Genomic DNA, 25,978 nt, shown 5'->3' on the forward strand with positions numbered 1-25,978 from the left:
ACTGTGGTTCTTTACAGTGACAAGTCAGGTGTGAATTTTTTTTCTTTGAAAGAACAGGGACACCACAAGGGGAAAAAGCTTGCATATTTTTATTCAAAATATTTCTCTATCACCCTTGCATTAAAAATACAAAATAGCAATAATCAGTACAATCGTTGACAGTAACAGCAAAAGAGCCATCTTTTGAGAAGGGGTGAGTGGAGGCCCAAGAAGAAAACAAAGGTGTGTGGCAGAGGGTGGGTCAATAGAAATGAGATTGGGAATATGCGTATACATTTGTCAGGAATAAAGACTGTATGCGAACCTATAAGAAATCTATTTTTTCTTGGTTCATAAATATTTCATATCACATAAGCACATCTTGAATTCAGTGCTGGATTTCCCATGACAAAAATGTGGGATATCTATGTGAAGGAAGGAACGTCTGGCTACAGTCATATTTCTATGACCTTTCAGTATAAAAGTCACTTTGTTCTTGAGCTATGGGGTATGCCTCTGCATTTAATTCAGTAGCACTGTCATGAGATTCTTTCTCAGGTTACCTTGGTTAATTCCTCGTCCGTCACACATTGCCACAAACTTTGTCCACATAGTGTTTACAACACTGCTTTAAGTACTGTTGAGAATTGACCTTGCTCCAATCACCAGTAAACGAAAATGATCCACCGGATTCAGCCACAGTGCTGTAATGGGGCGGGGAGGGAGGAAAGTAGCAGCAGCAACATTATATTTTCTTTGTGGGATCTGATATACTTATGGACAGAGATTTGGAATGCCTTGTTCATTTCTACATCACAACCTTACACTTCTGTTGAAATCTACCTGCAAATGCTTCCCCACCAGGAATTAGACTCACAAAATCCCTATGAAAAAGTTATAAGAATAGTAACTATACTATAACTTTTCCAAATGGATGCAATTGAAAAGACTATTTAAATAGTTGACTCTTCAATGGATTGTCTGTCTGAAAGAATACTGAAAAAAAACCCAATGAATTACATCTAAAAATACATCCAGGTGGCATCTTTCTATCAACTACTTGACATATTGCAAATAATATCAAACACACAGATTCTCTGAAGATGCCAGCCAGAGATGCAGGTGAAACATCAGAAGAAAATGCTGCTAGAACACGGCCATACAGCCCAGTAACCATGCAACACTTCAGTGATTCCACACGATAAATCAAACACTTGTTGGTTTGCTGAATCTTTGAAACCAGACAAACCTTTCAAAGAAAACGAGTGCCATCTATTGGTCACTTGTTGTTGCTGTGTGCGTTCAAGTCATCTCTGACTTAAGATGGCAAGCTTAAAGTGATCTTATCATAAGTTTTTCTTGGCAAGGTTTGTTCAGAAGGGGTTGGCCTTTGCCTTCCTCTAAGGCAAAGGAGAGTAGTGTGCCTAGCTCAAGGCCACCCAATGGGTTTCCATGGGTGAGCAGGGATTCAAACCCTGGTCTCCAGAATTGTATTCTCATTTCTAGCAAGAGAAAAAGAATGTGTGGCTGTGGGGCACAAAATGTAGACCCAAAAGCAGGAAGCAAGGTATGAATCTACAATCATGTGCGCTTAAACCCAATAGCTATTATTTCCCATCTCTTGCATATGACATACTGTAGAAGAGAGGTAAATGAGTAACTATAGGCTAATGGTTTTTACTGCACAAACACTAATAGGAATGGCTGTATTGGATCTCACCTGGCAAACAAATTTTTGCAGCAACGATAGATATTGTAGTTGGTAGTGTTGAGATTGGTTGTACTGAGGAATTTTGGGCAATCAGTGATTTCTCCTCTGGACACATATAGGATACCTGTAGAGTACAGAGACCATGAAAAACACTTGAGTGAAAAGAACAATGAGAGAAATGCAAGGAATGGTGGATGACACTTGTCCAGTAGGCCTGTCTTTCATTTGGTGACCTGCTCTCTACGAAACTCTGATCAGTAAATGAGATCAGTTTCAACCTATCCTGTATCACATGATTAATTTAGAGACATCCCTTCAAATTTTCTGTCACTGTTCTTTATCTTGCATTTGAGATGCTTGAAACCCTCCCCTTAATCCCTGCCATTCTGAAAAGCCCAGACAATACCTGCAATGCATGAGTTGATCAAAGAGACAAAGACTCCAGTGAATAAAGACCGCAGGATGGTGCGAGAGATCTCACTCTTGCGCTCTGGTATCAGGGATGCTTTGCACAAAAATGACATGATTGGGTGAATATGATGTACCAAGTAAACTGCATAGTATCCCCAGGGGCTGTGGACTTACTCAGTACTCCTAGCATGATCCCAGTGGAGCCCAGATTTGCAAATCCACAAAGAGCAAAAGTTGTGATGATTTCAGATCTTACCTAGATGGCAAGAGAAACTGTGCTCAGTGCAATGATAATTACAAACTTGCAACTGAGCTGGATATATCCACATCAGTTGATTGAATTGTACATGTACTGTGACATTGTCCTACATATATACATAGAGAGTGTGAGTGAGAGCAAAGGCATGTTATTGAGATTATATTTTGTGATCATCTGGTATACTAGTTTAGCCTTTTTCCTTCTCTCCCATCTCAGACTGTGTGTATTCTGTTCACTTACTGAAATCCACTGTTTTCCTGTTTTGCCCCACTCAGGCTTTCCATCCAGCCGCATTTTCCTCATACTTGACAGACGCTGATAGGCCACAAACTCATTTAAGAAGATCTTTGTTCCCAGCAGTTCAGCTACCAAAGCTGCATCATCCCAGCTTGTCCCTAACAAGAATGCTCCAGGCATAAATACATAGGAGCAAATCATCTGGAAAAGAGAAAAGTCTTTGTAAATAAACTCAATGGGCAATTGATTAGTTGTGTTCCCAATGCCCCTCTAGCTTTTATTTTGCTCATGCACATCATGAGCAAAATGTCCCAGGCCTACATTGTATTTCTCCTCTCTAATCACTTTTCCAAATGCACCTTGAACCTATGATAAGGAATCTGCATGGTTGTGATTATTCCAATTATATTCCAATTATGGTAGATTACGTGGGTGTAATAATTCCCACAGTGATAATTTCTAGAGCTTGCATGGTACAGTAAGGAAGGAAAAGTTGTGATAGAAAACAGTTAAATGTTTTTTTGAGATCAACATGCTGCAGGTACTACCTGGAAGGAGAGTTCCGTTACGTTAACTAGCTGACCCAGCCAAGCAAGTGCGGAGTTGACGAAGGCTAAAATAGCCAGGAAAGCTATAAGGTTTGCTGCAATACTAGCAATCACCTCCACGGACATGGCAGCACCCGTGCTGGCAGCCTCTAGGAGGTTCTGTGCCTCCCTATAGGAAAACACATAAGATAAAAAGAAAGGAATACACTCCTAAGATATATTTCTCATGCTTTTTGGGAAGGCAGAGGGCATCAAACATTCTTTGATATTTTCCGCATCACTCACCCACAGGAAATATTGACATTCTCTATCTTTTGGAACTTTGAGTCTTCCACTTCTGGGTACACAAGTTTCGCCATAGCCAAGGCACATGGTGCTGCCATAACAGAAGCTGCAACCAAGGAGGAGGCATCAATCTGCAGCGGGATGCAGTGAAATGAGGACAGGATTGATTTCATCTCAAAAGAGAAATACTGTGCAATAATGGGAAGGCAGCCTCATTATGTACCAAAAAACAAAAAAGTTGGGCCTAAACACTGTGCTGGGGCTGAAGATGTTGAACAGGCTGGAGTTAGTGAAAGCAACATAAAGAAGTAAAGCACCATGGACATATGCCTAAGTAGGAGAATGCTAGAATACATATATATTTTACGAACAAATACATTTAATAACAGGAGCAAAACAAGTTATTTCCCAATATTGGGATTTCTAGATTTCTCCTTGAGCAATCTACTCACTCCAAATGAAACAAAGGCTCCCAATACACTGCCAGAAATGGTGGAAAAGCCTCCAGTCATAACAGCATGGATTTCTGAGCTGGTCAGTTCTGCCAGGTAGGGGTGAATCAGCATCAGTGACTCTGTCTGCAGGACAAGAAATGCAACTGATTTTTAAAAAAGGCCCAAATCAGATTTTTGTTCACAAGTTCAAAACCTGTCATCCAGAAGCAATGGTTGTCAAACAGCTCTGGAAAATGCAGACTTAAAACATACAAAAAATCATAGAGCACACAAAAATGTCCTAACTTATTTGTGTTTGAATTAGAAACATTGAATTTGGCATGCATAGAAATGGCTTACCATTCCTAGAAATATGTTCCCCGCCACACTCAGTGACTCTGCAATTGTTGTGTTCATTGTAACTTGAAGCAGCCAAGAAATCTACCAGAATGAATCAGAAATCAATCAGCAGGACACCAAGGTAATAGTAATGGGAATAGTAATAATAATAATAGTAATAATAATAGTAAGAAATAAAATTATTATTATATTTCTTACCCGCCTCTTCCCATGGCCCAAGGCGGATCACAGCACAGTAAAAAACACATAAACATTATAAAAATTCTACAAACACACATATTAAAATGCAGTTCCATAAAAGATACATATCAAAGCATTTCTGTAAAATACACATAAATCACACAGGATAGAGACCAAAACACAGGACATGGGTTTAAAGTTTATGCTTCCGACTGGCTAGGTAAGATAATTTAGCTTTATAAAGTTTGTGTGATCCTATTTGATATTTATTGCCATACCCAGTAAAGAAACTCCTTTCTACTCTAAACAAAAAATGTTTCAGTACTTATTGGCACTGGGCTGCATTTCTCCCAATGTCTACAGTTTTGTAACCATCATTACCTTATACACTACCCACTGTATAATTCCCAGGTAGTAGAGGACAGATATCACAGAGCTGAAGAAGACAACGATGGGCAGAGCCTGGAAGAAGAACAGTACAACACATTTCAGTATCCAGCAGGAGGTGACTAAGATGGAAAAGATTCTGTCAAAAAAATCCTAAACTGACCAGAAAAGCAAACGATTCTTTGATCAGTTTCTCCCCAAAGACAAAACTGGAGCCAGCTCTGGTGAAGTCCAGGAATATCTGTAATAAAAAAAAAAAAACAGTAGAAAGAAGGAGCTTGGATGGGAATTGGCTTTTTTTTTTACATCAAACAAAATCCTGGAAAAATACAGAGCTGTAGTTTAAATATTCTAAAGACACCAGATTCTGGCTGATCTTGGAAGGTAAGCAGGAATAACCCAAGTTAGAATGAAGGCTGTATTTCAGAGGATAGAACTGGCAAAACCCTCTCTGAGAATTCCTTGCCTAAGAAAAAGAGGTTGCTATAGATCTACATGAGGAACCCCAGTGGCAAAGTGTGTTAAAGCACTGAGCTGCTGAACTTGCAGACCGAAAGGTCCCAGGTTCAAATCCCGGGAGCGGAGTGAGTGCCTGCTGTTAGCTCCAGCTTCTGCCAACCTAGCAGTTCGAAAACATGCCAATGTGAGTAGATCAATAGGTACTGCTCCGGCGGGAAGGTAACGGTGCTCCATGCAGTCATGCTGGCCACATGTCCTTGGAGGTGTCTACGGACAATGCCGGCTCTTCAGCTTAGAAATGGAGATGAGCACCAACCCCCAGAGTCAGACATGACTGGACTTAACGTCAGGGGAAACCTTTACCTTTTATAGATCTACATATGGCTTGAAAATATGCATACATGGTTCATTCCACATGTATTAGCAAAAATGTACACATTTTATAACAAAAAACCTAGTGGACAGATAAATTTAAGCAGCCCAAGATACTGACTACACTGGAGCACTAATGTTGTTCACATTATTGTGAAGGCCACTGCACACTTGTATTCTTTCTCATATTTCTCTATCTAAAACTGTTTTTGTTTGACAAGTAGTGTGACTGCATTTGAGAACACACATAAGGCACAAGGAAGGGAATGGAAAAACAACCAGATTTATTTTAAAATATTTTAAATAAAATTTTGCAGGCCATTGCATCTTACTCAAGTTTTTAAGAGTTCACATTATAGCTGGATTGTTAATCCATATTTTATAGGAAAAAGCAAACCTTAGGAACATGACTCACTAAAAAACGTAGCACCTCATCTATGTTTTCCATTCCATTAATCCTCAACTTAATTTGCCCAAATCTAAAGTAATTCTTAACCTCAAATTGGTCTCTTGGGCTTCTGATGATCCTATAAATTAGATGTCTGGCAGATGGTAATGATGTTCCATACCTGAACTTGAGCACCAATAAGCTGGAAAGCTTGAAATCCAGGTTCTGTCCGGATGATCAAGACGCCAAAGAGAAATTGCAGAGCAAGCCCCCAAAACACAGCTCTCCAGTACACCTGCAATCCACAATATATATATATATACATGGGACCTCCTGGAGTACAGGTAGCCAGGTCATAACACCTGCAATAAGTTATGGCTGATTGGCCTTAGTATCGACATACCACAAATCTGTGGAAATCACTGGCAGGAGGTAATAATGGCAAACTGCAGGCCATATTTTAGAGGAAAAAATAACCCACTCCCTGATCTTTCCAATCACCAAAATGATTTAACTTACATGCCGGTGGTGTTTGGAGAAGGCAAAAAGTAGCAGTATGTACACACAGTAGCCACACAAAGATAGTAGCTTCTCTTGTCCTTGGGACGCTTCAATAATCATCCAGGTAATTAGACCAGTTAAAATAGATAGGCAAAGTATCCTAAGAAGAAATAATTGCAAGAGAGGCTGAAAAAATGTGCTATGTTTGAGAATGTACTTTCAAGAAACAGTCTAGCCATAGTCTTTCTAGAAGATGCATTAGGAAACAGTGCAATGGAATTTAACAATGGTGACTCATTTACAATCGATACATGCTGCATAATTGGTTCACAGTGAATATTTACATGACCAATCACTATGGAGGCAGAGTCATCAATACTCTTCCCATAGCTGATCCAAGTTGGAGTTCTGCAGGTGTCAAAGCAGGCCTGGCATCAGTAGAGCTGCTATTCAACTCAGGAAGAGTGGGAGTAAAACACTGACCTTGTAGTGCTAGATATGTGGTTACCTCTGACTCCAGATATTGCGCACAATCCTAATAAAATACGGTATACCATAAGACTCAATTTCTGTGAGAGATGTGTTCTCAATATGCAAAGCTGCAGATAATAGTGAATCCTATTGAAATCAAGGACTTCCAATCCAAGAATACCATAAAATGGTGCTGAAGGACCCAGAAAATGCCTAGAGAGGATACGTTTTGTTGATATCACAAGTACTTCCCCGTGGGTATAGGGACAGTACTTCAACCTTAGCAGAACACTGGGAGAAAGCAGTGCACTTACATGTGCTCCAATCATCCCAGTTCGACTAAGACAATCCTGATTAATCCTATTATTCCACCTTTTCAATTCCTTTTAACATGCCCCAATTTCTCTTTCCTCCTCCCAGTTTTCCCCCTTGGTCCTCAAGATTATTCCAGTTCAATTTTCACTCAATTATCTCAGCAGGGAGGAGAGAAGGAGATGGAATCTTGCATTTCTGAATAGATTCAGGCAAAAGCTAATTGTTACAGAGTCTTAAAGTTAGTGTTTTCTTCATTTTAAAGAACTTTTCTCATCTTGACCACACTTTGAAGTTGCTTGGCCACATGATTCCTGGTTTTCATCTGTGAAATGATGGAATGTATGCACTTCAATTTGCTATGCATGTTAAATCCAGCCTGGGGGCTTACCTGTGAGATAGAATATGCTGAGAGGACCTTTAATATTATTGTCTGTATGAAAATTCAGTGTATATGGCACACTGTTATAGAATTCTAGTCCCCAACTCACCATTTCAACCGTGGCCAAGCTGTCTGGAGGTGTTTTGTAACAGGACTCAGCAACAGGACAATCTTGGGGCCCCACCAATTCTTTATCAGGGTACAAGCCACAACAACAACAGCAGCACAATTAAATATAACCAAAGTTAAGGCTCGCTTAAAGTTCAGCCAGCACGCTGTAATGAAGTAAGCCAGGTATGCTAGAGAAAGGAGAAACAACAATCATTTGTGTGCAGTGCACAATTGGTTTTACTTCTTTAATGTATTATCCAGGTACTCTCTCCAGCCCTTTACAGCAAGGTGGGATATAGCAATATTCAAAATTCTCCAACTATGTTTACTGCCCTTCCTACCTACTTACAAAATTTGGACCTAGGGGACAAAGTTTAAAAATGGTTAGCATACACGTGAACATAATGATATGAAAACATTAATCTGGGACTACAGGAAGAAATAATACCTTTTTTAAGGAATCAGTTCTACCTGAGATAATATGCATGACATTCTGAAGTACAACCAGCAGTAGGGTTTAAACAATCCCTAAATACTCTAAAGGCACCAAGTTTTCATGGCTAATCTTAGAAGCTAAGTCGGGTCAGCACTGATTAGTACTACAAATGGAATACCACTAACACAAGGTGCCATAAACTGTATTTGAGAGGAAGGGACTAGCAAAATCACCTTTGAGGATTCCTTGCTTTAAAAAAAACTTAAGAAATCACAGAGTCATCATAAGTTTACAAGAGTTGTAATTATATAACAGTATCGACACTGCATTTGTACCAAGATTAATGGTACAAATTTTGCTACTAAAGAGCTTGTGAGCTAGCAGTATAATAGGAGTACATTACATATTCAATAGATTTTGTGTATTTGGTGATATGCAAACACAGATCTACCCCAGGCAATCAGTATTCTGTCTATAGACAATTCATTTCTAATCCTTCTCAGAAAAGATCACTGACAGAATCTTACCTGCAAAAAGGACACCCAAGAAAATTTTTTTGAAGACCTTATTGTAAGTCTTGCAGCAATCACGTGTCTTAGAACAAGGAGTACAGATACTGAGGAGAACAAAAGAAAAGTATGTTGGAAATACTCAGATGCTCGTCTGAAAGCCTTGCAGAGTTTTAGCCTTTAGCATCCTAAACAGTCTGGATTGCCAGAAGGATTACCTCCTCATCCATATTTTCCTTCATTATGGATACTTGAAATAAATATTCTATATTTATGCAGGCAGTCCCCGAGTTAGAAACAACAGACTTACAAACTACTCATAGTTAAGAATGGAGGTGAGATAATAGGAAGTGAAACAAGTCTACCTCTAGGAAGGGAAATTCACTCCTGAAAGAGTGATCACGGGGAAAGGGGGTCTCAACTGAAGCTTTATCTCCAATCCTTTCCACAAGCCCAATTTTTTCAAAATCTAATCATCACAGGGACAGAAAGTGAGGTGAAATCTTCTGAAGAGGGGCACAGAAAGCAAACAGGGATATTAACCCTTCCCTATGTTATCTAAAGCATATATATACATATATATATGTAGCTAGAGTTACACTTTAAAATGTACCTGTTGCAACTTACATACACATTCAAATTAAGAATCTATAGGCAGAATAATAAATTGAGAATAAGGCAATAAAACTATGACACCACTAAAGGAAGTCAGCTTTTGGAATGCTTGCATACTTTGAAAAATCAAAACACCACACTGGTATATTGTTGGGAGACTGCTAGATTGAAACCTTTCCCTTTTCTTTGAATTATTTTGTTGTTCTTACGTATCCAAGAAAACAGAACCCCGTCCTCTAGTTTCTGCATGGAGCCGAGATGGATGCTCATCAGTTTCAGGGATTGTTTCCATTGTCTGCCAAATACAGAGATTGCATTTTAATTTTAAATGCTCATTTTTGTGACAGTATCGTTGCAAGAAACACCCATTTGAAAGCCCATATTGACTACCGATGTGTTAACCCAGACCCCAGCATATCCCTTTCCGCTTGAAGCTTTATCTAAAACAGGACGATATAAATCAACATTGTACTAGAAGATGGAGGTACTTTGGTCTAAAAGCAAAAAGATCTTTTTTAAAAATTATATTCATCTAAGTTAAAATCTGTGTTGGGCCCCAAAAAGTTAAATGCTGGACACTATTTCTGGTTATTATTTAACCAGAAATGGAAATATCTTCTCCAGAGCATCCTTAGTTTAACCCTTATACAAACAACTCAATGACTTTCGTTGAGCTATGTAACCTTTTAAAATAAATAAACAGCCACACTCAATGAAACAAAAAGGTCATGGGACACATACAATATTGATGGAGAGATCAACATTCTCTACCTCTGACATAGTAAATGGAAGGGTGGCTATATTGTAACATTAGCGGATATTTTACAAACTACGTTTCAGCTACTCTTCTACAAAGAAGCAAATACTGTTCGCTTGTTTATTTTAAATGGTATGCTACATGATTACACAAAATCACAGAGGTATTTTTATTTATCTTGTCAGAAGCAAATTGAGGATACAGTTATAATGTATTTAAAATGCAAACAAAGTTAAAAACTTGGTATTATACTAGATTTCCTTTGACTTCATGTGCCTCTGGTGCCGCTGTAAGAAGGTCTTCTGTTGTGCATGTGGCAGGGCTCAGGTTGCATCGTAATAGGTGGTCTGTGGTTTGCTCTTCTCCACACTTGCATGTCGTGGACTCCACTTTGTAGCCTCATTTCCTAAGATTGGCTCTGCATCTCGTGGAGCCAGAGCAGTCTGTTCAGTGCCTTCCAAGCTGCCCAGTCTTCTATGTGCCCAGAGGGGAGTTTCTCATTAGGTATCAGACATGGATTGAGGTTCCGGGTTTTAGCCTGCCACTTTTGGACTCTCACTTGCTGAGATGTTCCTGTGGATCTTAGGAAGCTGTTTCTTGATTTAAGGCATTGGCATGCTAGTTAATATCCAAACAGAGGATGGGCCGGAGATGTCAATGCCTTGGTCCTTTCATTAGAGGCTGCTACTTCCCGACGGATATCAGGTGGTGAAATACCGGCCAAACAGTATAATTTCTCCAATGGCGTACGGCACAGACATCCTATGATAATGTGGCATGTCTCACTAAGGGCCACATCCACTATTTTATCGTGGTGAGCGGAGATGTCTTCACTGGATCTGGTTGTGATCCCTAGGTTATGCTAGTCAGCTTTCGTATGTTGTTACAGTAGAGTCCCACTTATCCAACATTCGCTTATCCAACGTTCTGGATTATCCAACTCAGTCTGCATTTTAGTACTCAATGTTTTTGTAGTCAATGTTTTCAATACATTGTGATGTTTTGGTGCTAAATTTGTAAATATAGTAATTACTACATAGCGTTACTGCATATTGAACTATGTTTTCTATAAAATTTGTTGTAAAACATGATGTTTTGGTGCTTAATTTGCAAGTTTGAAAACATGCAAATGTGAGTAGATCAATAGGTACTGCTCTGCCGGGAAGGTAACGGCGCTCCATGCAGTCATGCTGGCCACATGACCTTGGAGGTGTCTATGGACAATGCCGGCTCTTCGGCTTGGAAATGGAGATGAGCACCAACCCCCAGAGTCGGTCACGACTGGACTTAATGTCAGGGGAAACTTTTACCTTTAATTTGATGTTTAATAGGCTTTTCCTTAATTCCTCCTTATTATCCAACATATCTTATCCAATGTTCTGCCAGCCCGTTTATGTTGGGTGAGACTCTACTGTATTTCTAGTGCCCACGTTTTACTTGATATTCAAGCAGTGCTTCTTGTAAGTCAGATCATGCTTCAGAGTAACTCCTAGGTATTTTGGTACGCTGTAATGCTCCAGTGGGATTCCTTCCCAGGTGATCCTCAGGGCTCAAGATGCTTCTCTGTTCTTAAAAGCACACGTCTGCAAGATGAATTAGGAATCAGATAGTTCCCCCTATAATAGGCTGTAAGAGCACGTAAACCTTTGGAGAGCTTTTGCTCAACTATTTCAAAGCTCTCTGCTTGAGTGGTGATGACACGATCGTCACCATAGGTGTTAATGTAACAATGCTTTGCCTTTGTAAAAAAACAACAACATATTCAAGAAAAACACAAAATAAAATACACAAACAGGCATTTTAAGATACATAAAACTACACAAAGTATCCCACTACACCAGACATGGGCAAAGTTGGGCCCTGCAGGTGTTTTGGACTCCAACTCCCACCATTCCTAACAGCCTCAGGCCCCTTCCTTTCCCCCCTCAGCCGCTTAAGCGGCTGAGGGGGGAAAGGAAAGGACCTGAGGCTGTTAGGAATGGTGGGAGTTGGAGTCCAAAACACCTGCAGGGCCCAACTTTGCCCTTGCTTGGTATAACCCATATATGACATAGTTATTTATTTATTTACTACATTTATATCCCGCTCTTCTCACCCCGAAGGGGACTCAGAGCGGCTCACCAATCAAATATACATACAATATATTATTAGCAGAGCACAATATAAGCATTAAATTACTATATTGTACTATATCATTATATGGTAAGATTATTAGTAATATTACACTTAACATATAATTAATATTATTACATTGTATTATTATTAGTATAATATTGTATTACATTATCAGTATTATATGTTTATACAATATATATTTATAAATTTATATATATATATATATATATATATATATATACACAGTAGACTCTCACTCATCCAAGCTAAATGGGCCAGCAGAAGCTTGGATAAGCGAATATCTTGGATAATAAGGAGAGATTAAGGAAAAACCTATTAAACATCAAATTAGGTGATGATTTTACAAATTAAGCACCAAAACATGTTATACAACAAATTTGACAGAAAAAGTGGTTCAATACACAGTAATGTTATGTTGCAATTACTGTATTTACGAATTTAGCACCAAAATATCACGATATATTGAAAACATTGACTACAAAAATGGCTTGGATAATCCAGAAGCTTGGATAAGCGGGTCTTGGATAAGTGAGACTCTACTGTATGTATATAAAATTAGCATAGCATGTTGCATTTAGTTACACTTCCATTGCTATTCTGTTTCCTAGTAATGCAACTAAAAGAAGAAAAATGTTTACCACAGGCGCTTCCTCCATTGTTTCTAGGCCTGACAAGTGTCTAAGAAGTGCATTAATGTTGAATTATATATATTGTATATTATAATATATTCTATTGTGTTCTCTATTATAATATTTTGTAGTCTGTATTATAATATGATGTGTTTTCCTTTGCTATAAAGGCAAACAAGGAGAATAAGCATTCTTTCCTCCTTAGTCTTCGAGGGAACTAACGGTTTGCCTCTCAACCGTCGCCTGGCTTTGAAATTCAAGTGATTGGCAGCACCCTTCAAGGAAAGGGGCGGGATTAAGACTGCGCCTGCGCTCTGGAGCCTCCGTGGCATTATTAATCTGTGGCATGAAAGGGGGCGGAGTTAAAGATCATAGTGGGAACCTCAGCGCGCCTGCGTCCTGTAACCTCACCATAGAGATATGAAAATCAAGATATACCATCTGTTATCCATTGTACATCGACCATAGACTTAGGCTGCTAGGAATTGTGGGGGATGTAGTCCAAAACACCTGGAGGACCGAAGTTTGCCCATGTCTGCTATACAATACTAAAACATATCATTATATACTATCAGTAGTATCATATTCAATATATTAGTATTATTATATTACACTACTATATTGTATTATTATTAGTATTATATTTTATTACACTATATTATTACTATTATATGTATAGAGATTAACATAGCCCAATATTAGTATTATATGTAATTATATTATATTACACTATACTGCAATATTATTATATTGTATTATTATTTGTATTATATTGTATTACACTATATTATTACTATTACATGTATATATATTATTAACATAGCCCAATATTAGTATTATATGTAATTATATTATATTACACTATGCTGCAATATTATTATATTGTATTATTATTTGTATTATATTGTATTACATCATATTATAATATATTATTTGCATAGCACAATATTATATATTATTATATTGTAATATACCACTATACTGCAATATTATTGTATTGTATTATTATTCGTATTATTATATTGTATTACATTATAGTATTATTATTATTATATTATATTATTAGCAAAGTCCAATATTATTACTTTGTATTATTATTAGGATTATATTGTATTACATTATATTATTATAATATATTATTCACATAGCACAATATTAGGATTATATATTATTATATTGTACTTATACCACTATATTGCAATATTATTGTATTGTATTATTATTATTGTATTGTATTACATTATAATACTATTATTATTATATTATATTATTAGCATAGTCCAATATTAGTATTATATGGAACTATATTGTACTATACCACTATACTGCAATATTATTGTATTGTATTATTATTAGTATTATTATATTGTATTACATTATAATACTATTATTATTATATTATATTATATTATTAGCATAGTCCAATATTAGTATTATATAGAACTATATTGTACTATACCACTATACTGCAATAGTAATATTTCTTAATAAAATATATTTGAGATTCAGCAGTTTTTAAAGAAATAGGTCGTTTGGAATCTAAAATATGTGCAGATTTTGCTCTAGGAATATAGCAAAACAAAAATAATATGAGGGGTCTGGGTAGTGTTCTGAAATATATTTACATGAATATTTTGTAATATAAAAAGTATAGAGACAAAGGAAACCAGAGACAATTTTTTTAGTGCTCTTTGTTTTCTGTAATTACGACCTTATTCTGGATGCGCTTTAATTCCTGCATGCGCATGTGCAACTCGGGAACCCAACTGGGCGCTGCGGAGGCGGAGAAACAGAGAGCAGAACAAATGGCTTCACGGGGGTGAGTGACGTCAGCGACTGCAATAATCAAGAAGGCAGCTGCCACGCCGTCCTCCAACAGCCCCAGTAGCTCGCCGTGATCGTATAGTGGTTAGTACTCTGCGTTGTGGCCGCAGCAACCTCGGTTCGAATCCGAGTCACGGCAGATGGAGGCTTAATTTTTTTTTAATTTTTATAATTGGGCTAATATGCAAATATTTCCCAGTATCACCTTTTAAAGACGTGTATAAAGCTTCTACACTGTAGAATTAATCCGTTTTGGGCCCATTTGAACTACCATGGCTCATTGCTATGGAATCCTGGGCGCTTTAGTTGGATGAGAGAACACCAAGGACCTTATTTCTCATGATTCCATAGCATTCAGCTATAGCGGTATCAAAATACGTTGACTTTATAATGTAGACGCACTTTATATAATTAATAATAATAATAATAGTAATCAATATTTATTTATTTATATCCCGGTATCAAACTGCGTTAACTTTATAATGTAGGCGCACTTTATCTAATTAATAATAATAGTATTCAATATTTATTTATTTATATCCCGGTATCAAACTGCGTTAACTTTATAATGTAGACGCACTTTAATAAATAATAGTAATCAATATTTATTTATTTATATCCCGGTATCAAACTGCGTTAACTTTATAATGTAGACGCACTTTATATAATTATTAATAATAATAGTAATCAATATTTATTTATATCGCGATATCAAACTTTATAATGTAGACGCACTTTATCTAATAAATAATAGTAATCAATATTTATTTATTTATATCCCGGTGTCAAACTGCGTTAACTTTATAATGTAGACGCACTTTATCTAATTAATAATAGCAATCAATATTTATTTATATCCCGGTATCAAACTGCGTTAACTTTATAATGTAGACGCACTTTATCGAATTAATAATAATAGTAATCAATATTTATTTATATATCGCGGGATCAAACTGCGTTAACTTTATAATGTAGACGCACTTTATATAATAAATAATAGTAATCAATATTTATTTATTTATATCCCGGTGTCAAACTGCGTTAACTTTATAATGTAGACGCACTTTATCTAATTAATAATAGCAATCAATATTTATTTATATCCCGGTATCAAACTGCGTTAACTTTATAATGTAGACGCACTTTATCGAATTAATAATAATAGTAATCAATATTTATTTATATATCGCGGGATCAAACTGCGTTAACTTTATAATGTAGACGCACTTTATATAATAAATAATAATATTAGTCATCAATATTTATTTATTTATATCCCGCTTTGTGGCAGAAGAAAGGAAAGATTCCGGCAGGCCAAAGCAGTGTGAGACCTAAAGCGAGCTATAACGCGCGTTCACACGTGACGCGGCTCGGGAGAGGCAGAGACGCGTGTCGCGGGAAGGGAGGAGGCGTGGCTCGGGAGCCATGGGCGGGATCGGCCGAAAGCGGGGGTTACCGCCTCTCCCATCATCCTGGGCTTGGGCCGGGAGCATGGCGCGCTGGCTCCGCGACCGGCTCCTCTTCCGCAAGCCGCCGCCTCCGGAGCCCGATTACAAAAAGCCCGACCCGGAGGACGAGGAAGAGGAGACGAAGGGGTCTCAGCCGGACCTGGTGGCCGCCTATCGGCTCCAGAGGGAGCGGGACTTCGAGGACCCCTACGCGGCCGAAGGGAAGGGCGACAAAGGTGCCGCTCTACCGCCGCAGCCGCCGCCGCGTCCCGATCTACCCGCCGCCAGCGAAGGGCGCCGCTGCCGCTCCCCGAGGAGGCGCCTGATCCGGGTCGAGGCGCAAGCAATGGCGGCCTCTGATTCATTCTCCTCCCGGCCCAGCGACAGGAAGGTGCTGCTTGAGGGTTGTCTTAGCAAGGAAGGCTCAAGGGGATGGGCATGATGGGCATCACAGTCCACAAAGGCCAACCCAAGGAAGGCTCAGAAACTGAGCCCAAAAGGCTGCATTAGCCTTCTTATTCAGGCAGGCTTTGGGCTTCCAAACTCATGCTCGGGAATTAAGTGTTATGGATTTGGCGGAATTGTTTCCAATAGTAATGACATTTAATACTCTTTTGATATTATTTGTGTGTTTTGTATTGTAATGCTTTCTAATGTTGGCCTCTTTGAGTCTCCTTATGGAGAGAAAGGCGGGCTAATAGTAATAGCCTAGTAATAATAATAAAAGGCTAGTAATAATAGGCTAATAATAAAGGCTAATAATAATAAAAGGCTCATAATAATAATAATAATAATAATAATAATAATAATAATAATAATAATAATAAAAGGCTAAAATAATAAAAGACTCATGATAATAATAGGCTAATAATAATAATAATAAAAAGGCTAATAATAATAGGCTAATAATAATAATATTTATTTATTTATTAGCAACATTTATATCCCGCTCTTCTCACCCCGAAGGGTACTCAGAGTGGTTTACAAGTATATAAACATACAATATAGTATATTATACGACTATATTGCAATATTATTAGTAATATTGCATGTAATATAAATATACAATTATAATAGTGAATTATAATTATTATTACATTGTATTACATCATAATATTAATATTACATGTATATACAATATATTATAATAGTATAGAGGTATATTATATAATATATTAGTATAATAGTACAGTAGAGTCTCACTTATCCAACACTCGCTTATCCAATGTTCTGGATTATCCAACGCATTTTTGTAGTCAATGTTTCCAATACATCGTGATATTTTGGTGCTAAATTCGTAAATACAGTAATTACTACGTAGCATTACTGCATATTGAACTATTTTTTCTGTCAAATTTGTTGTATAACATGATGTTTTGGTGCTGAATTTGTAAAATCATAACCTAATTTGATGTTTAATAGGCTTTTCCTTAATCCCTCCTTATTATCCAACATATTCGCTTATCCAACATTCTACCAGCCAGTTTATTTTTTTTTAAGGGAAGGAATAAGAGGTGGCTGTTGGAGGCTGGGAATGGCAGTCTCAAAAGGCACCTCTTTCTTTGGAGCTGGCTGATTATTATTAGAATGATTATTACTTACACTTCGGTGTTTTGTTTATATTTTTAAAAATTTGATTTAAGGATAATATGAAATTGACATATTATTTGATCCTCATTACAAGTCACTCCTTTCCTTCTGCCAAACCTTCAGATGTTGATCCTGGAGGACTATGCTGATCCCTTCGACACCCGACAAGAGGCCGGATCCAGTCCAAAAGCAGAGCAGGAAAGGGCAAAAAGCGAAGGCTACATGGAGCCCTACGAAGCGCAGAGGTTGCTGGCCGGTCAGTGCTTTGTTTGACACTCCTTTTGTGGTGATGGATCTATACCCAGGCATGGGCAAACTTGGGCCCTCCGGGTGTTTTGGACTTCAACTCCCACCATTCCTAACAGCCGGTAGGAATGTGTGAACATCCCCAAATTCAAGGCCAGAATCCCAAGTGGGATGTTAAATAATAAACATAATAATAAGTGTTCTGTAAACTCCTGCATGTTATCCACTTAACATGGACTGTAATAAAGTTAATAATAATAATAATAATAATAATAATAATAATAATAATAATATTACGATCTGCCAACTGCAAAAGGCCACCCTACTGGGATCTGCACGCATCATCCGAAAATACATCACACAGTCCTAGACACTTGGGAAGTGTTTGACTTGTGATTTTGTGATACGAAATCCAGCATATCTATCTTGTTTGCTGTGTCATAATAAAATAATAATAATAATAATAATGAGGGATTTTTAATTTATTTGGTCCTAGAGATCCAGAAGAAAGGCTCCAACGATGGGCTCGCCACTTTGAAGCCTTTGCACTTGTACGACGTTCCTGTTATTAATAATAATAATAATAATAATAATAATAATAATAATAATAATGAGGGATTTTTAATTTATTTGGTCCTAGAGATCCAGAAGAAAGGCTCCAACGATGGGCTCGCCACTTCGAAGCCTTTGCACTTGTATGACGTTCCTAATAATAATAATAATAATATTAATGAGGGATTTTTAAATTTTTTTGGTCCTAGAGATCCAGTAGAAAGGCTCCAACAATGGGCTCACTGCTTCGAAGCTTTTGCACTTGTATGATGTTCCTAATAATAATAATAATAATGAGGGATTTTTAATTTATTTGGTCCTAGAGATCCAGAAGAAAGGCTCCAACGATGGGCTCGCCGCTTCGAAGCCTTTGCACTTGTATGACGTTCCTAATAATAATAATAATAATGAGGGATTTTTAATTTATTTGGTCCTAGAGATCCAGAAGAAAGGCTCCAACGATGGGCTCGCCGCTTCGAAGCCTTTGCACTTGTATGACGTTCCTAATAATAATAATAATAATAATGAGGGATTTTTAATTTATTTGGTCCTAGAGATTCAGAAGAAAGGCTCCAACGATGGGCTCGCCGCTTCGAAGCCTTTGCACTTGTATGACGTTCCTAATAATAATAATAATAATAATAATAATGAGGGATTTTTAATTTATTTGGTCCTAGAGATCCAGAAGAAAGGCTCCAACAATGGGCTCGCCGCTTCGAAGCCTTTGCACTTGTATGACGTTCCTAATAATAATAATAATAATAATGAGGGATTTTTAATTTATTTGGTCCTAGAGATTCAGAAGAAAGGCTCCAACGATGGGCTCGCCGCTTCGAAGCCTTTGCACTTGTATGACGTTCCTAATAATAATAATAATAATAATAATGAGGGATTTTTAATTTATTTGGTCCTAGAGATCCAGAAGAAAGGCTCCAACGATGGGCTCGCCGCTTCGAAGCCTTTGCACTTGTATGACGTTCCTAATAATAATAATAATGAGGGATTTTTAATTTATTTGGTCCTAGAGATCCAGAAGAAAGGCTCCAACGATGGGCTCGCCGCTTCGAAGCCTTTGCACTTGTATGACGTTCCTAATAATAATAATAATAATGAGGGATTTTTAATTTATTTGGTCCTAGAGATCCAGAAGAAAGGCTCCAACGATTGGCTCGCCGCTTCGAAGCCTTTGCACTTGTATGACGTTCCTAATAATAATAATAATAATGAGGGATTTTTAATTTATTTGGTCCTAGAGATCCAGAAGAAAGGCTCCAACAATGGGCTTGCTGCTTCAAAGCCTTTGCACTTGTATGACGTTCCTAATAATAATAATAATAATGAGGGATTTTTAATTTATTTGGTCCTAGAGATCCAGAAGAAAGGCTCCAACGATGGGCTCACCACTTCGAAGCCTTTGCACTTGTACAACGTTCCTAATAATAATAATAATAATAATAATAATAATAATAATAATAATAATCATGGATTTTTAATTTATTTGGTCCTAGAGATCCAGAAGAGAGGCTCCAACAATGGGCTTACTGCTTCGAAGCCTTTGCACTTGTACAACGTTTCTAATAATAATAATAATAATAATAATAATAATAATAATAATGAGGGGTTTTTAATTTATTTGGTCCTAGAGATCCAGAAGAAAGGCTCCAACGATGGGCTCACCACTTCAAAGCCTTTGCACTTATACGACGTTCCTTACGAACCGTCTGAGAACGGCACAGATCCGGGGCCATTGCCTGGGACCTCGTGCCGCTATTCGTGGCTTCCTGAAGACGACGAGCGGCCGCCGGAGGAATATGACCAGCCCTGGGAGTGGAAGAAGGAGCGGATCTCCAGGGTCTTTGCCGGTAAGAGACAAAACGGTACAAAAGGTGGTTTGGAGCTGGAGGAAGGAGGGAAAGAGTGAGATTCTAACAGGCATGGGCAGAGTTCAGTCTTCCAGGTATTTTGGATTTCGATTCCCACAATTCCTAACTGTTAGGAATTGTGGGAGTTGAAGTCCAGAACATCCGGAGGGCCTACGTTTGCCTGTTCTAGGTAACTTCTGAAAGCCTTGAAACTATGCAATCAGATTTACCTCCCGAACGGTTTCCTTTCTCTCCAAATGCTTCATCCAGTTGAGATTGAAGGGAACCAGGAGTTGCCGTGGCCGCCCCCAGTTGGACAGCTGGACAGCAATGCGAACCACTCGGAGGTGGAGGGATCCCTCGCCCTCCAGAACATTCGCACCCGATGCCAGTCTGCAAGCACCCCACCAAACCTCCAGAACGCCAGTCCCAGTTCCCCTGATGCTGCAACCACGTCTAATCCCTTGGAGGCCGACGGTGGGTATCATTAAACCACTGGGTTTCTAAATGGGAATGTTGACATTAAAACTACTCAGGCAACCAGAAGTTCTAGACAAGGAATGGGAAATGACTAGAGTAGGCAAAGATAGGGATTGCATTGATTTGGGGTCTGAATGACTTTTGTGAGTTTAACTTTCATAGATTTGATTACGCTATGTAGCAAAGTTTGCAAAACTTTCTGTTCCTGGTTAGAAAGTGTTATTTCCTGTTTAATTGTGCAGTTTTACTTTGAAAGTACTGTATATACTCGAGTATAAGCCGACCCGAATATAAGCCAAGGCACCTAATTTTACCCCAAAAAATCTGGGAAAACATTGACTCCAGTATAAGCTGAGGGTGGTAAATTTCAGAAATATAAATAGAAACCAATACAATTACATGAATTGAGGCATCAGTAGGTTAAATGCTTTTGAATATTTACATAAAGTTCAAATTTAAGATAAGATTGTCCATCAAATTATTATTCTCATCTTATGTGCTTATGTATCCTTTTAATAATAATAGAGTAAAATATACATGTAATAATAATAATAATAAATGCAGGAAAATGTAATAATAATAATCATAAGATCAGAATGAAATAATAAATGTATTATTAATAATAAAAATAAAAATAGAGTAAAATAAATGTAATAGTAGCAACAATAATAGAGAAAAATAATAATTGTAATAATACCAATAATAATAGAGAAAAAATAATAAATGTAATAATATCAATAATAATCGAGAAAAATAATAAATATAATAATACCAATAATAATAGAGAAAATAATAAATGTAATAATTCCAATAATAATAGAGAAAAATAATAAATGTACCATATATTCTCGAGTATAAGCTGACCCAAATATAAGCCAACCTGACCATAGGCCTAGGGGGGCTTTTTCGGTTTTTAAAAAAGGGCTGAAAAACTAGGCTTATACTTGAGTTTATACAGTAGTTGTGGTACTCCAGGAGCTTTGTTTTTGTGGCTGCCACAAACTATGCTGAATTGGTTGAAACTCTATGAGATAAAAACCACAGCTTCCTAGATCCCAAACATAACTGACAGCATTGACTTCCTCATTGACTCCACTTCTCCTTACTGCAATTTTGAGCTCCAAGTTTCTTGTGCCTTGTCTCATTGTCCTGCCTTGCAAGTTATTATAGCTCTTGAGAGCCCTTCCAACATATCTTATTCACTTCTCATCTCACAACCCTCCATCTTTTTCCACCCAAGGCAAAGCAGCACTGACAAACCCGTTGCCATCTTGCATAGAGAAGACTGGCAGCCCATGCTGGTCGAGCGTGGAGCATGGGCTGGCTTTTGGAGAGCGTGTCAACCCTGCTTTGCCGCTGGAGAGCCAGGCGTGAGTAGGTCGGGCGTGGGTGGCATGCAACTCACTGCACCAATCCCATTGGGTCCCTTTGGTGGATGAGAAACTGGAGCAGTATCAGAGGTGGTTCGGGGGCTTAATAGGATGGGCCACATGCTTCCCTGCCATGCCTTATGCTGCAGACGCATGCCACATACACATTATTAGCTCAGTTTCCATCAGACTACTTCTCCAGTCGAAGGTGAAGCAGCACCACAGAAGTAGGACTGATGGATCTCAACCTTCTTCTGCAGGTGGTATCATGGGACCTTGAGCCGGGTCGATGCCGAAGGGCTCCTGCGACTTTGCAGAGAAGCCAGCTACCTTGTGCGGAACAGCGAGAGCAGCCATGACGCCTTCTCCCTCTCCCTCAAGTGAGCAAACGCCCGTGATTCAGTGTATTTTGCTTTTAGCTGGCGGAAGCTGTTTTGGGGAGTTTCTTTGGGAATGAATGAGGGATCGTTTAGAAAGTCAACACGTGAAACTGGCAACAAACTGGGTTGGGCTCTTGTTGAGAATGCCCACCAGCCAAGTTCTTTTCCAATATACAATAATAATAATAATAATAATAATAATAATAATAATATAATATTATACAACATTATACACAGCTGGCTAGTAACCAGCTGCAATAAATCACTACTGATCAAGAAGTCATGACTTCGCAGCAGCCCGAAGGACAGTTGCATCTGTCTGCTAGGAAATTTAGGTACGCTTTATGAGAGAGGCTAATTTAACTAATTTACAACACCATAAAATTGTCAGCAGCACAGGGAAAGGAATGAGGAAGTACAGCACTCGGTGTCACTCATGGATGATGAAGCAACAGCTCCCCCTGTGGCCGGAATCGAGCATACCCTCATGAAGCTGGAAATGTTAAAATTGCCTCTGTGTGTCTATACTGTATGTTGTTTGTCTGAATGAATATATATGTTCATTGTAATCCACCCTGAGTCCCCTTCGGGGTGAGAGGGGCGGAATAGAAATACTGTAAATAAATAAATAAATAATTTGCGACATGTATATCCCACCCTTCTCATCCCGAAGGGGACTCAGGGCAGCTTACCAGTTATATGTACAGTAGTATCTCACTTATCCAACGTTCTGGATTATCCAACGCATTTTTGTAGTCAATGTTTTCAATACATCGTGATATTTTGGTGCTAAATTCGTAAATATAGTAATTACTACATAACGTTATAGCATACCGAACTGCTTTTTCTATCGATTTGTTGTAAAACATGATGTTTTGGTGCTTAATTTGTAAAATCAGAACGTAATTTGATGTTTAATAGGCTTTTCCGGAATCCCTCCTAATTATCCATCATTTTTGCTTTGCAATGTATTAAAAACATTGATTACTAAAAGACAGACTGTGTTGGATAATACAGAACGTTGGATAAGCGAGTCTCTACTATATTTCATTTACCCATGGCTGGGAAGAAAATGGTACCTAAGAATTTATTTTCTCTATGGGATACTTCCCCCAAAAGATGAGAATTTCTCAAACCAGTTGGTAAACGAAACGCGATGGAGAAAGGAAAATATGTGAATAATGTTTTCACTCCTTGTGTCTGTCGGATGGTAAGGTGGAATTTCAGCAGCTTCAGTTCCACAAACTGAATTGTCTTCCTTCCTTTAGGAGCAGCCAAGGCTTCCTCCACCTGAAGCTCTTGCCGACAGAAGACAACAAGTTCGTCCTGGGCCAGCATAGCCCTCCCTTCGACAACGTCCCGGAGATCATCCACCACTACGCCAGCCACAAGTTGCCCATCCAAGGGGCCGAGCACATGTCCTTGCTCTACCCGGTCACCACACAGCCCTCCAGTTGCCTTGCGGCTGAGCAGTGAGTTCGGAGAACGCAAACCAGACTTTCTTTCAGGCCGTCTACATGGTCTGGGACCGAGCAGGAGTGGGACCTCCGGACTACGGTTGGGAGAAGAGGAATCTAAGGGTTGTTATGGTTGGAAGTTGTCGCCAATTAAAATGGGACAAATATGGAACTGTGGATACAAGAACCTTCCCGCCTTGTGATGTATTTGCATTGATACTTTGCATGCTGGGTTCCCATTTGGTTGGCCAATTCCCGGCGAGAGGGATCGATACTCAGACTGGAGACGAAGTATTTATTTGACACCTTGAATGTGTCACAGAATCCTGCTTTTTGACGGCTTGAATGTTCACATAATCCAGTGTTGCATCAGAATGGGCGGATATTCATTCAAATCATGAAAAAAGGCACATTACATCTATATATATAAAAGGGTAATGGAATCATGGCACCGGACAAAACAACTAAACTAAATGCCCCACAACCTCGAAAATTGACAGCACAACCTCTCATCCATGCCTCTACGTTCATACAACAAAAAGAAAAGAAAAAGTAAGTCCTAGCCACAGCAATGAGTGGCCAGGCACAGCTAGTTGCTCAATATCTCAGTTTTTCTTTGTATAGGATAACAGAGACCTGTGCCCCATTGGAGATGCATTTGATCAAGAGCGAGGAAGCAGCAAAGTTGCAACCCAACTGCCAAAACTCTGCCTCTAACTATATTTCAAGTTCTGTTCCTCTCTTTCTCTCGCTCGGCTGCCATCTGGTGCAACATATGCCCAGCCGAGAAGATCCTCACGGTTTTCTGTGAGCAGATTGCAATGGCTACGGGATTTTTTCGTTTTGGCCGGTCAGTCATGCAAGTGTGTGGATTGAAGAGGCACACTTGGTTCCTGTCGCTGGTTATGACATCTCTGGTGACTATTAAATACGTCCAAACCTGGCAGCTCTCTTGAATGTTTGAATGGGCTGCAGACAACACTCCTGGCATCTGGACACTTCTGGAAGACCGGTGGATGAGCCCATCATCCATGAAAGGTCCCAGGTTCAATCCCTGGTATCTTCTCCGGAGCACCAGGGAAGGAGGCAACGGAGGAGACTTCTTCAGGATTCAACACTGGGCCAGGTGGCTTTGCAAAGGCATCTTTCTGTGTTCCTGTGATGAAAGCATTTTGCATGCCTCAGGATCTTTATTATTCCCTATTTACCCAGGATGTGTTGTGAAGCCTCGTTTCACACCAGCCAGGGAGACTTTTGTTCCTGGCTTCTGTAAAGAAATAAAAACAAACATGAAACGGAGTCTCTTGGTTATGATTATTTTTCTCTTTATCGTGATGTGTTCTCATGTGAGCCGCTCCCGGGTCCCTTCAGGGAGATGGAGGTGGGGTACAAGAATAAAATTATTATTATTATTATTATTATTATTATTATTATTATTATTATTATTATTATTACTATTTATGACACAGCAAACAAGATAGATATGCTGGATTTCGTATCACAAAATCATAAGTCGAACACATCCTAAGTGTCTAGGACTGTGTGATGTATTTATAATTATTATTATTTTATTATGACACAGCAAACTAGATAGATATGCTGGATTTCGTATAACAAAATCACAAGCCGAACACTTCCCAAGTGTCTAGGACTGTGTGATGTATTTTCGGATGATGCGAGCAGATCCCAGTGGGGTGGCCTTTTGCAGTTGGCAGATCGTAATTTTGACAATGTCTATTGTTTCCAAATGCCGGCTGAGATCTTTTGGCACAGGACCCAGTGTGCCCATCACCACCGGGACCACCTGCACTGGTTTCTGCCAGAATCTTTGAAGTTCAATCTTAAGGTCCTGATAGCGGCTGAGTTTTTCCTGCTGTTTTTCGTCAATGCGACTGTCACC

At 38.6% G+C, this 25,978-nt stretch overlaps 2 protein-coding genes and 1 non-coding gene across 4 annotated transcripts; 2 read left to right on the forward strand and 1 right to left on the reverse strand.

Annotated features, from left to right (window-relative positions):
* Window positions 1-73: 73 nt before the first annotated feature.
* Window positions 74-13,146, reverse strand: LOC100562050 (sodium/nucleoside cotransporter 2). Of its 2 annotated transcripts, XM_062963500.1 has the most exons (17): window positions 12,879-13,146; window positions 9,557-9,642; window positions 8,751-8,839; window positions 7,786-7,975; window positions 6,530-6,671; window positions 6,192-6,305; window positions 4,955-5,032; window positions 4,786-4,866; window positions 4,225-4,305; window positions 3,883-4,008; window positions 3,431-3,561; window positions 3,146-3,314; window positions 2,601-2,798; window positions 2,276-2,357; window positions 2,097-2,195; window positions 1,700-1,814; window positions 74-683 (listed from the first exon to the last, which is right to left on the reverse strand). In XM_062963500.1, exons 1-17 carry the CDS (start codon window positions 12,894-12,896, stop codon window positions 563-565), a joined length of 1,920 nt encoding a protein of 639 aa, XP_062819570.1. In that variant the 5' UTR covers window positions 12,897-13,146; the 3' UTR covers window positions 74-562. The 2 variants fall into 2 exon arrangements, with proteins under 2 accessions (XP_062819570.1, XP_062819571.1); XM_062963501.1 differs by lacking the exon at window positions 2,097-2,195.
* A 1,614-nt stretch (window positions 13,147-14,760) lies between these two features.
* On the forward strand, window positions 14,761-14,832 carry trnah-gug (transfer RNA histidin (anticodon GUG)). Its single transcript has one exon. It is a non-coding gene; the product is annotated as a tRNA-His (tRNA).
* Window positions 14,833-16,093: 1,261 nt separating this feature from the next.
* On the forward strand, window positions 16,094-25,377 carry LOC100561856 (SH2 domain-containing adapter protein F). The gene is made up of 7 exons (XM_062963374.1): window positions 16,094-16,532; window positions 17,855-17,987; window positions 20,173-20,391; window positions 20,662-20,868; window positions 22,112-22,241; window positions 22,502-22,621; window positions 23,890-25,377. The coding sequence occupies exons 1-7, from the start codon at window positions 16,119-16,121 to the stop codon at window positions 24,095-24,097; spliced, it is 1,431 nt and encodes a 476-aa protein (XP_062819444.1). The 5' UTR covers window positions 16,094-16,118; the 3' UTR covers window positions 24,098-25,377.
* Window positions 25,378-25,978: the final 601 nt, after the last annotated feature.

Source organism: Anolis carolinensis, unplaced genomic scaffold (genome assembly GCF_035594765.1).
Source record: "Anolis carolinensis isolate JA03-04 unplaced genomic scaffold, rAnoCar3.1.pri scaffold_11, whole genome shotgun sequence".
Taxonomy (NCBI): Eukaryota; Metazoa; Chordata; class Lepidosauria; order Squamata; family Dactyloidae; genus Anolis; species Anolis carolinensis.